The sequence below is a fragment of the Antennarius striatus genome, chromosome 4 (assembly GCF_040054535.1).
Source record: "Antennarius striatus isolate MH-2024 chromosome 4, ASM4005453v1, whole genome shotgun sequence".
Taxonomy (NCBI): domain Eukaryota; kingdom Metazoa; phylum Chordata; class Actinopteri; order Lophiiformes; family Antennariidae; genus Antennarius; species Antennarius striatus.
The window spans coordinates 14,679,497-14,692,186 of NC_090779.1; the positions used below are offsets into that span (position 1 = coordinate 14,679,497).

Sequence of the window (12,690 nt, forward strand, 5' to 3'; positions counted from 1 at the left end):
AAAGGTGTGTGCACCCCTGTGCTAGACCCTCTACTGTTCGCATATCAGCCCCAATTAGGAGTTGATGACGTTGTCATCTACCTCCTGCATAGAGCCCATTTGCATCTGGATAGTGGGGGAAGCACTGTGAGAATTATCTTCTTTCATTTCTACAGTGTTTTTAACACCATTCAGCAAAAGGCTGCTGGGTGAGAAGCTGCGGGGGATGGGTGTCGACACCTCTCCTGGATCAATGACTACCTGACAGATAGGCAACAGTTTGTCCGTCTGTCTGATGCGGTGGTCAGTGATACAGGAGCACCTCAGGGGACTGTACTGTCTCCCTTCCTCTTCACACTGTACACCAACAACTCTGAGTACAACTCAAGAGTCATACCACCTACAAAATGGGAGACATGTCCTTTCAAAACTCCCAAAAAGATTGTCTCAGCGGATTGACCCAGGTGATGGGTCACATGCTAATGACCCTCATTAGCATACAAGGGTGAAACTCACATCTCAGCGACCCCCTTTGACACCCCCACCAACAATTGTTGAAGAGCCAGACGGGTTCCAACAACGGTCGTTGGAATGTGAATAGCACTGACCACACCTCACAGGGTTAGGTGGAGAGGTGAAGGTTTATATATATATATATATATATATATATATATATATATATATATATATATATATATATATATATATATATATATATATATATATATGTGTGTGTGTGTGTGTGTGTGTGTGTGTGTGTGTGTGTGTGTGTGTGTGTGTGTGTGTGTGTGTGTGTGTGTGTGTGTGTGTGTGTGTGGAGAGGTGGAGGTTTTTATATATATATATTTATATATATATATATAAAAACCTCCACCTCTCCACATATATATAAATATATACACATACACACATACACATATGTATATATATACACACACACACACACACACTGTATATACGTATATTATTGTGTGTATATTAGTGTGTACAGGCCCCTGAAATGCACATAACCACACACAAGGGTGCCTGTAGGCATGCACTGGGAGGTGGCAGGCAGCCCCTTTTTTGGTGCGCCCCAAATGAGCAGCTTGTGAGGGGAACGGCGCCTTGCTCAGGGGCACCTCGTCAGTGCTCCGGAGGTGAGCTGACACCTCTCATTGGCAACTCACACACCGGGTTTTTTTGGGCGGGAGCGGGTATCGCACCGCCGATCATGGACCATTGGATAACCCGCTCTACCGCCCAGTCTACCACTGAGCCACTGCTGCCCCTAATTTGGAGCGTGTCGTAAATTGTCTCAACCAGTCGTGATGATTAGACACAAGGTAACACAATGGTTTATATGAATATAGAAGCAATAGCAAAATATCACATGAATGTACTATTTAGCTCACACAGTGACCAACACTAAACACACCGAGACACATTTATTGTAAATTAATAAGAAACATATAAATATACTTCAATGTTCGTCTGTTTAACCAAAAGTTGTACAAATAACATAATGTAAAAGTCTCCTACGAACAAGTTACTCAGTTGAAAAAATCTGAAACATGAATATTTCAGTTACATGAATGTTACATGAATGATATCTGAAAAAGAATGACAAGAATAAATGGATCTGTTGATGAAAAAATAGTAATTTGTTGTTGTTACATCCCATGAAGCGGTGATGTATTGTAATTGTCAGTGCTTGTGTGTTTGTCCGTCCGTCCACAAAATATTTTCACAACCATTGCAGATAGAAAGATGAAAGAAAAAGCACATTACAGCAAAGGGGATGAAAATGAGATGATGACCTTGACCTTGAGAAAACTAGTTCAAGGTCAAATTTCAACTTTTGTAAAATTTTTTGCACATATCCAAGGAACCTGGTAAGATAAGAAGTCAAAACAATACTTATATTGAGGGAGGCAAGGAGATGAAAATTAGATCCCAAGCTCGACCTTGAAAAACTAGGTCAAGGTCAAATTTTTACTTTTATACCTTTTTAGGTACAGTTTCCTGAAACCTGATGAGATATGATCACAAAACAAAAAGCAACATTTTCAGGAAGCCAGAGGCACAAAAATGTGTAGGTCAGGGTACAATTTTGAATTCAGGGGTGTCGCTGGATGTTGCAGTCTCTGACTGCCTTGTTGCTGTTGTTAAGGTGGTGGTGATGGTCGGGGTGGGTAATGTTGAGTGTATTCGATGTTTTACTGTATTATTAATCTGCTGGCAAAAGTTCATTTAAGGACACTGTAAGATTATCTGTTACGGGAGGAGCTGAGCAGTTCATGTCAAGGACAACAGGAGCCGCTGCAGACGGTTGTTGCAAATATACGTGGGCATAACTGCTGATAAAGAGTGCAGTCAAACTGTCCGAACAGCTTGTGCTGTCAAAAGAAGAACTAACAGAATGGAATTTCTTTATGATTAAACATCTGATGTGCAACTGTGTCAACCACGCCTTCTGATGTGTATAAAAGCTTGTATGTTTTAGTACTTCTTTGCACTCTGCTGGAAGTATTAGACAAAGTGCCCGGAATATTCTGTTTATTCACTTAACGTTGAAGCTTCTTGCAATTTCACAGTGGTGTTCTGTTTATTTAATTTCGTACAGAAATTGTCCACAACCAAGAAACAATGAACGCGCAGGAGGACAACGAGGGTCCCTACAACTACGGGATTCGGTCCTCCGCTTTCAGTATTCCTCAAAACTTAACATACAAGCTATAAACTGCCTGCATCACCAAGACACCACAGGATGAAAAGATTCAGAGAGAGAAGAGCAGTTCCTAGTAGGTCACTGAGGGCCGTGAGGTAGGGAATTGCATAACTGTCAGGGTCTTTACCCCTCCTCCAGAGACAGTGAACCAGGCAGTCAGCAAAACACAACAGGGCAAAGACCTAATGAATAGACACACATGTTACTTAAAAGCAGTGATGAATGAAGTGGAGGGAAAGTTATTACACATACAACTTTACTCACTTGAATCAGGGAAGCAAACAGGAAAGTTGTAATCAAGGGTAGACTTGGCAAAGTGGAGCCTCCTTTCAACAAGTGAATAGTGTATAAGAAGATGAACTGACCAGGGATGACCAGAAGAAGCAGAACCCGAGCAGACCGGTGATTTGCACCTGCAAAAGAAATGGAACATCAGCGGTTTGTGTGTGTGTCTAGTCGTGTTTGCTAGGCGTAGGATGTGTACCTTTATTTAATTGTTTATACCCTGTTGTCTTTACCTGATCCAAAGAAAACAGTACAAGGGCTGTAGCAGCCTCTTCGGTCTTCAGGAACCTCTCTAGACAAGTAATTCAAATGCAAATTGGTAGATAAGCGACTCGACTGTATGGAAACAAGGTTCCCTCCAATACCTGAATAAGAAAGAAGAGGTGGGAAGTGTCAACAGATGAGCTTGGTGGTTGAGTAACTGCCATTTAAACATAATTGTATTTGTCATCATTCATCCAGATCATGGTAATTCTCAAAGGTTTACATACCATACCAAAGCACTGCACTACTAAATGTACAGTATAAGGAAAGATTAAGTTCCCGATAAAACAGACATAATAATCATGGCCCAAAACATCAGTGAGTAACACATGCTATAGCTATTGGTTAAGCGATCTACAAAGCCAAGAAATTTATTTAAAGTACAGACTCATAACCAAGCATCAGATCAATGATTTTTATCACAAGGGTAAAACATCAACTTTCTTCAACTTCTATAAATAAATGCACATGCAGTGTTAGAAATAATGTATGACATAAAGCATACATTAACATTTTTTTCTACAAGAAAATGGATGGATGGATGGATGGATGGATGGATGGATGGATGGATGGATGGATGGATGGTATTGTAGTCTACCCCAGCTACCAAGGCCTGAAGCAGGGTACACCCTGGGCAGGTTGCCAGTTCATAATGAAGCGGATTCCTACCTACTGGTTCCGCGTTGCGTTTGTTTGATGACTAGGGTAGACAGATGACTCTTGAGACAATGGCTGAAGTTCATGGTACTTTAATTAACAGAACTCTGGGTCGTTCTCCAACAAACATCCATACAAGTGGTATGAGAAGGACAAGTTCTCATCTCAAAACAGTGGTTTATATACTATTCAAGAAAGGCATGACGTCACATGACAGGGATGCAGTTACTAGTAAATTCAAAGGGATAGTCTTAGAAACAGATGGTGAATGCATGATAACCTTAAGGTCCATAAACTACATCATCAAAGGCTAGGAAACTGAGCTTATTTAGCTAGTGTTGATTGCATCCTGTGAGAGGACCTCATCTGCAGTTCAACAAAAGGAGCAATAAACCAAAACAACAACCCTGAGGAACAAACGTAAGGGTGAGATAATGAACAAAGGGCTTAAATGCTATTCACTTGTAAAGACCTGGACAATGAAAGTAATATTCCTTCAATAACCAGGCCGCATGCAAAGATAAAGAACCAATCACACTCACATTCATGTGTATGGTCAGGCTATGGTCACACCTAAAGGGTATGCTTTTTTTGGAAGAGAGGAACTTGGAGTACTTGAGGAAAACTCATAAAAGCAAACTCTACACAGAAAAACTTTTCAAAAGTGTCTGCTGTCAGACAGTCTTGACAGTAGACAGGAGGAAGCTGCATAGGTGAGTCCGTCCATCCATCCATTTTCTTGTAGACGAGGCGATCACGATCAAGATCGCCTCCTCTACAGTTGCCTTGCTGATCACGGCAGCCTATCCCAGCTGGCTACAGGCAAAAGGCTGGATACACCCCGAATTAGATACCAGCTCATTGCAGGACCACATGAAAGACGAATAACCACACTCACATCTATGGACAATTTGGTGTGACCAATTCACCTAAACTGCATGTTTTGGAAGTGGCAGGAAGCCGAAAAACCCAGAAAAAATCCATGCAGACACAGGGAAAACATACAAACTCCTCGAAGAACAGAAATGAACCCGAAAAATTCTTTCTGTGAGGTAATCGTACTAACAGGGGCGGCAGTAGCTCAGTTCACTAAGATTTGGGCTGGGGACCAGAGGATCGCCGGTTCAAATCCCATGTATTCCCATGTAGACCAAAAAGCCTGGAGCGTGGACTGGCCCATTGTGTCTTCACAAAAAATGGTCCATTAACACACTTTTGAGAATTCAAGGATGACTTACCATTTATGACTGGAGCATAAACTATTATTCCTGCCAGGTTTGGATCTGACACAGTCTTGTCCAGAATAACTCCTCCAATGCTAAATGGAAGACATCCAAAAAAAGAATTTCAGCAGTACTAAAGAATCTTCTTGAACCAGAGCATATCAAGGCTGATTACAATTGAAAGAATTGTAAATACTAGGCAAGGTTATCTATTTTTTATTTACAAAATTGAGACATGGGCCTTTTAATTACTGGAACATCAAAACAGAATTTCTCTACTTTAAGTGAATACATCCGCAACAGCTTTTGACAGAGTTAGTAAAACTGAGCTGCCTACCTGCTAATAAGCATTGCGGTAATGATTGGTTCCCAGCCTGTGCGAAGTAGGATGAGACTTGCTGGATGTTTGGAAGTGAGGATGATCCAAAGAGGAATCAGGCATAAAAATAGCAGATCCACCAGGTACAACACATAGGAATATAAATCTGCCAAGAGAAAGTATCATTATTATTAAAATGTTATTTGTTAACTTGGAATCAGTTTGTAACTTGTTAGCCTCTTAATTCTTTGGGATGTGTTCTTCTTAGGTTTGCAAATACCATGTCCAATCCAAAATTGGAAATGACAGACTTTCAGTGTAAGGATCCTAATTACCAATGATAGAGAAGAACCACTGACTGAAGCCGGCCAGGAAGGCGAGTGTGATTAGATCACCAAAGCTGGATGCTAACGGTGTGGCTATATTGTCAGGGTTGATTCCCAACCGTTTAGTGCCAGTGATCACTCCCACCATAATGACACCTAGAGACAAAAGCAGAAAAGGTAGTAATATTCTATTAGATGACATGATGTGTGTGGTGTGTGTGTGTGTGTGTGTGTGTGTGTGTGTGTGTGTGTGTGTGTGTGTGTGTGTGTGTGTGTGTGTGTGTGTGTGCGTGTGCTGCAAATTATTTCTATTTCAATTTTAATTAAATATATATAAGGGATAATACTTTTGAATTTATTTTGCATGTGTCATTTATGAATAAAACATCATGTAGATGAAGTCATGTAGCAATAAAGGGATTAAGTCAATAAGGGTGTGAATAGATGTACAACCAGTGTGATGTGTCTACATATCTAAGAGGACAGATCATAAAAAATGTTTCAAGGTGACCATTGGTTGTTTAGTTACCTTGCAGCAGTGAAGCCATAAAAGCAGTAGAGACACTAGTTGAACACAGGACCACCACATGATTGAAGGGCATTTTTCCTTCTGCCATCCACCAAAACATAGCTGCCATCAAAGCGGCTAGCAGGCCGAGGACTGTGGCTTGTAGCTGAAAAATGAGGGTGGTATGAAAAGCCTTGATAGATTGCTGTAGAGTTTTTGAGGAAAACATCTAACGATGTAGTAAATGCTAAGAGGAAGATGGGATGAATTGTTCGCCACAAATATACATATCTCATAAGAAAAGAAAGTACTTGTTTGAGCGCAAGATTCCCAATGATCAACATCCACATCTCTCTGGCAGATTCAGTTTTCCTTCCATTCACCTGAAATCATCAGAAATATAAAGTCATTGAAATTATAAGTATGGTAAAGGTACATTCTTATGAGCACTTAGTCTTACGTGCATTCTTCCTGGGTTTCAAAGTGAAGAAAACAAAAATTAGAGGAGAGGAAAGAAGGAGGAACAATAACTAAACCATTAATGTCATAGCTCATGTCATAGTGCCTTTAATTTAATTGAAATTTAAATTTAGTTGGTTACATAATATTAAGACATAATATTAAACATTATACTTCTTACTATTTGAGATTCTAAAATTTGCCTTTCATCGCAGTGACTGTGCTTCCTGTCAGCTGTGACAAGAGTGATTGTTAATTTGTTGACTATTTTCAGGAGGGGAATAATCTGTATTAGGTCCAGAACTGCTTGATTTAACTTCCTAGGACCTGGCAGTATAATGTCCTTGTATGTGGTCACCAGGCCCCTGTAGAGAAAAATTTAGTATTGTGGTCTAGACTACCCAAAATGTGATGTCTACATATGTGGACGCCAGGTCCTAAAAAATGCATACAGTCCTTTTTATTTATTTGTAATGAGAGAATATCTAGTAACTTGTTACTAGTGTAATGATTTGACTTATTTATTAGTGAATATTTCAGCTCTTTTAACTTTTAGATTGATCAGTCTGTGACATGGTAATGTTAGATATAATATACACTGCCTGGCCAAATAAAAAGTCACCATCAAAGAAAGTCACACCCTCTGTGGTTCATGGAGCATGAAACATCATTTTCATACATGGATTGGCATCACAGAGTCCAGACCTTGTACCTCATTGAGATTCTTTGAAAGAAGAATCTCAATGAGTGCTGGAAATGGCTTTACATAGTGGTCAGATCCCATCATCATAAATGCAAGATCTTGATGAAAAATATGAAAAAAATATTGCATCTGTGGATGGAAATAACTTGTGATATTGAATTAACTCATCAAAACAATATCACAGTTGATGCATGCTGTAATCAAGCTAAATGCAGTCCAACAAAATATGAGAGGGCGTGACTTTCTTTGATGGTGACTTTTTTTTGGCCAGGCAGTGTATATTATAAGTAACATTCTATTATAATGACTCCTTTGTCAGGATTTTAAATTATATATGCTGTTATTATTGGCATCTATCTGTCCTGCAGGTATTGTAAACTACTACCGATTGGCTTCACAAGTCTGCAAGGCTTTACACACGACGGCAAAAAACTCATAATGCAAGAAGGCTGAATATAGTACCATGTAGTTACCCTGTAAAATCCTTTGTCATTCATTTTCACTCCATTTCTATTGCCCATATTTCATACAATTATGTAACTGCATTCAGCAGATAATGTTGTTTTATATGATTTACTCTAAACACATTTCACTTGTTCCCCATGGCGCAAGGCCATGTTATTTAAGTGTGTGCCAGAAAAACTGTAATTGTGGTTGTGTACGTGTGTGTATTTATGTGCAAAAACTCACAGCAGTCGAGAGTCTAGAAGCAAGAGTCATTTCCAGATTTCCTTTCATGCCTAATATTACAGGAACCAGGACAAAGATCTCTGTGATTTCCTGGAACACGTCCCAGCTCTGCCATGAAAATAACATCAATGCAGTCAACACAAAAATGTGCAATGAATCTTCCTTGTTTTTACAGTGAAATTAACTTTAAAATTCAAATTAATTTGGTTGTATTTTTCTAAAATTATCCTACATGTCCAACTTTTTTTTGCTTTTGCTTTGCTTGCTTTGCTCTAACTTGCCTTATGCCAATCTTTTTCAACTTTTTTTTTCCATACAAGTGTTTCAACTCAAAGAATGATGATCTACATTTATTTACTGTACATTCCTCACCTGAACCACATCAAGCAGTATCCCTGCAGAGACTGTCCCAAACCCAGCCAGCAAAAATGGAATCAGAATCTGAAGCACCATAGAGCAGACTGTTTCTGCAGGTACACCAGAGCTCAGAGCATCCTTTGCTCTCATGGATCTACTGTATGTTGATGCACCGTAGAGTTTAGTTGGAAGCAGGAAGTCTGTCTCAGTGTACTCTTGTGGTTCATTATCGATCCTGTTGTTGAGTGATGCCACGCTCCCATTTGTGCTCAAATACGGTGGACCTCCAAAATGTTGAGATAAGCACAGGCTGGGTCTACACTGTTGGCTGGTGTCCCGTCCTATGGAGTCTTTTTGGTTCAGGTGCTCATGTTGTGACTCTGGGACAACCATTGTGTAAACTTGATATAATCCCAGGAGTTTACCAGCAGAGTAATTGGAGACCTGTAATTGTCATGGACAGTAGACCTAAAAAATAATCATCACAAACAATTTATTTGTTTTGAAAAGCAATCCCAAGGATGGCAATGAGATTGACACATATTAACTAATAACATATAGCATATATAACATAGATGTTAATAAAAAGTTATTACTTTTATTACACACAACAGCTCCCCCAAGAGCTGCCACCTTACTGTGGTGGGGTTTGAGTTTGAGTGCCTGAATGATCCCAGGAGCAATGTTGTCAGGGGCTTTATGCTCCTGCTATGGTCTCCCTTGGCAGACAGGTCATGGGTGACAGACCAGTTTAAGAGCAGTAACAAAACCCTTATGGCAAGTAAAACATTAAGGACTGTGATGTCGCCCGGTATGGCGCAACCGGGGCCCCACCCTAGAGCCAGACCCGGGGTTGGGGCTTGTATGCGAGTGCCTGTTGGCCGGGCTTCTGCACACGGGGCCTAGCCGGGCTCAGCCCGAAAGGACGACATGCACCCAACCTCTGTTGGACTCACTACCCGCCGAGGAAATCATAGGAGACGGATGTTGTGTGGATTGGGTGGTAGTTGCCAGCATGGGACTCGACGACCCAATCCCCAGACAAAGAGTCCAGCTCTAGGGACATGGAAAGTCAACTCGCTAGGGGGAAAGCAGCCAGAGCTTGTGAGGGAGGTTGAGAGATACCGACTAGATAAAGTTGGGCTCACCTTCACCCACAGCTTGGGCTCTGGAACCCAAACCCTTGAGAGGGGCTGGACTCTCCACTTTTCTGGTGTTGCCCAAGGTGAGAGGCGGTGGGTTAGTGTGGGCTTGCTTATAGCCCCACAGCTCAGCCGTCATATGTTGGAGCTCACCCCGATGAACGAGAGGGTCGTATCTGGATTCAGGAAGAACAATGTGGTTTTCCTCCCCCGGTCGCAGAACACTGGACCAGCTCTACACTCTCCATTGAGTGCTCGAGGGTTCATGGGAGTTTGCCCAACCAGTCCACATGTGTTTGTGGATCTAGAGTAGGCATTCGATCATGTCGAATGTAGTATCTTGTGGGGAGTGCTTTGGGAGTATGGGGTTCGGGGCCCTTTGCTGATGGTTGTCCGGTCCCCGTATGACCAAAGCCAGAGCTTGGTTCGCATTGCCGGCAGTAAATTAGAACTGTTCCAGGTGCATGCTGGACTTCAGCAGGGCTGCCCTCTATCACTGGTTCTGTTCATAATCTTCATGGACAGAATTTCTAGGCGCAGCCAGGATCCGGAGGGATTCCGGTTTGGAGACCAAAGGATTTCATCTCTGTTTTTTGCAGACGATGTTGTCCTTTTGGCCTCAGAAGTTTAAGTATCTTTGGGTCTTGTGCACGAGTGAGGGAAGGATGGAACGTGAGATTGACAGATGGATTAGTGCTGCTTCTATTTCTCTCGGCTGGCCTGGCAACGCCTCAGGATCCCCCCGTAGGAGCTGCCGGAGGTTTCTGGGGAGAGGGAAGTATGGGCATCCCTCCTGAGACTGCTACCCCTGCGACCTGGCCCCTGATAAGTGGTTGAAGATGGACGGATGGATATACACAACAGGTCAACAGTACCAATAGCTACAAAACGAAATTCAAAATCTGAGCAGTTCTTATGAAATTTTGTTTCAGCTAGCCATTTTGTGTAATATTATATGTCTCACTTGCAAGAAAGAAAAAATCCAGTGTATGACAATGTCACGTATACAGCTTGGTTGTTGAATAAGGTTGGTTCAGGGTCATGTGATTGCACATATTGCTTGCATTATCATTCTTCAAGACTGATTCCCATCACCAACACAGAGGCTGTGTTGTCTGACAGACATTGCCAGTCTTTTGGAATTCCTTAAAGGTGACGAGGTACTAAACAGCTGAGGTTTCTGAATTGTAAACAATAGAATTGCACAATGTGTATATATTTATGTTTTTGACAGAAACTGAAAAAATGTGAAGGCAGTAAACATACATGTCTTAAGTTTAATAAAGTCTGCTTTACTCTATTAAAAGAAATTATGAAAGATTGGAAAGCACTTCTTAAATAGTTTTTTCTTTAACATTTGATGTGGTATCTTCCAAAATTATACTTCACTGGAAACATACAAAACTTAGCAGTAACATGTAGAATACAAATTATGAAAAATAAACCATCTGAAATGACTTAATGTCATGTATTTAATTGGATTCAAATATACAAATTATGTAAAAATATTATGGGAATATAACCTTATGTATTTCTGTTCAGAATGAAAATATTCCTTACCCTCAATTTGAAACCATAGCTTCTGTTCTGATACTCCACTGCTAACTGTCTCATGGCATCTGACATCCTCTGAATAGTGTGCTATGTCCTCAGTGTGACAATACCTTAACTCACTTCCCTTAAGTACACACACACACACACACACACACACACACACACACACACACACACACACACACACACACACACACACACACACACACACACACACACACACACACACACACACACACACACACACACACACACACGAACATTCCACAGCTAACTCACCTACCCTCTATCATGTACAGTATAGTATAGTACAGCATAGCCAAAGAGGTTGAGAAACAGAATGTGATAATTTTCCAAAACCTTTTAATTCAAATGAAAACGTTAGATAGATAGATAGATAGATAGATACTTTATTAATCCCGGAGGAAATTGCATATATCCACTGCTCAGGCATTGCATAACAAATAATACTGGATAAACACCAGGAGAAAAGGAAACATTGACATCACAGGACATACCACAAGACATACATTACACTAACAGACAGGCACATGCAGCACTAACAGGACTTATATACTAAACTATAACTAAAATATAAACAGTATAAAATTTAAAAATATTACAGTATTAAAATATAAACAGTATAAAATAAAATCTAAACAGTATAAAATTGAATTAAAATATAAAACAGTATAAAAAATAAATAAATTATATATATATATATATACAACAGTATAAAATTAAATTTAAATTAAATTAAATTAAATCCATATTCAACCCCGTGCTGACCTCGCCACCTCCCCCCCGCTCCTCCTGAGAGAGTCGTTGTACCCCCTGATGGCACGGGGCACGAAGGAGGACCTCAGCCTCTCTGTGGAGGCGCTGTGTGACAGCAGTCTGCCGCTGAAGGTGCTTCTCTGCTGGGAGAAGGTGGTGTGTAGGGGGTGCCTGGTGTTGTTCATGATGGCCTTAATTTTAGACATGGTCCTGCTCTCCAGAAGCGTCTCCACAGAGTCCAGGCTCAGCCCGACCACTGAGCCCGCTCTGCGGATGAGTCTGTTCAGACGGTCCATATCTCTTTTCCTGGCCCCCCCACCCCAACACACAATGGCGTATGACAGCACACTGGAGACTACGGACTGATAGAACATGAAAAGGAGCTTAGGACAGATGTTGAAGGAGGCCAGCCTCCTTAGGAAGTACATCCTGCTCTGCCCCTTCTTGTACACACAGTTGGAGTTGAGTGACCAGTCCAGTCTGCTGTCTAGCTGCAGTCCCAGGTACTTATAGTTTTCTACCACCTCCACCTCACTGCCTTTGATGATCACCGGCTGTGGAGAGGGAGGTGCCCGCCGGAAATCCAGAACCATCTCCTTTGTCTTGGAGACGTTGAGCTGGAGCTGGTTCTGTTGGCACCACTCCACGAAGTCAGCCACCAATGCCCTGTACCCCCCCTCATCACCCTCCCGGATACATGCCACTATCGCGGTGTCATCGGAGTACTTCTGTATGTG

At 41.3% G+C, this 12,690-nt stretch overlaps 1 protein-coding gene across 1 annotated transcript; it reads right to left on the bottom strand.

The window, feature by feature from the left end:
• Positions 1-980: 980 nt before the first annotated feature.
• slc41a2a (solute carrier family 41 member 2a) lies at positions 981-11,269 on the bottom strand. Its single transcript, XM_068312775.1, has 11 exons — positions 11,183-11,269; positions 8,496-8,948; positions 8,124-8,231; positions 6,583-6,654; positions 6,293-6,437; positions 5,773-5,919; positions 5,456-5,603; positions 5,134-5,213; positions 3,208-3,339; positions 2,954-3,102; positions 981-2,871 (listed from the first exon to the last, which is right to left on the bottom strand). The coding sequence occupies exons 2-11, from the start codon at positions 8,871-8,873 to the stop codon at positions 2,695-2,697; spliced, it is 1,536 nt and encodes a 511-aa protein (XP_068168876.1). The 5' UTR covers positions 8,874-8,948; positions 11,183-11,269; the 3' UTR covers positions 981-2,694.
• Between the last annotated feature and the right edge of the window lie 1,421 nt (positions 11,270-12,690).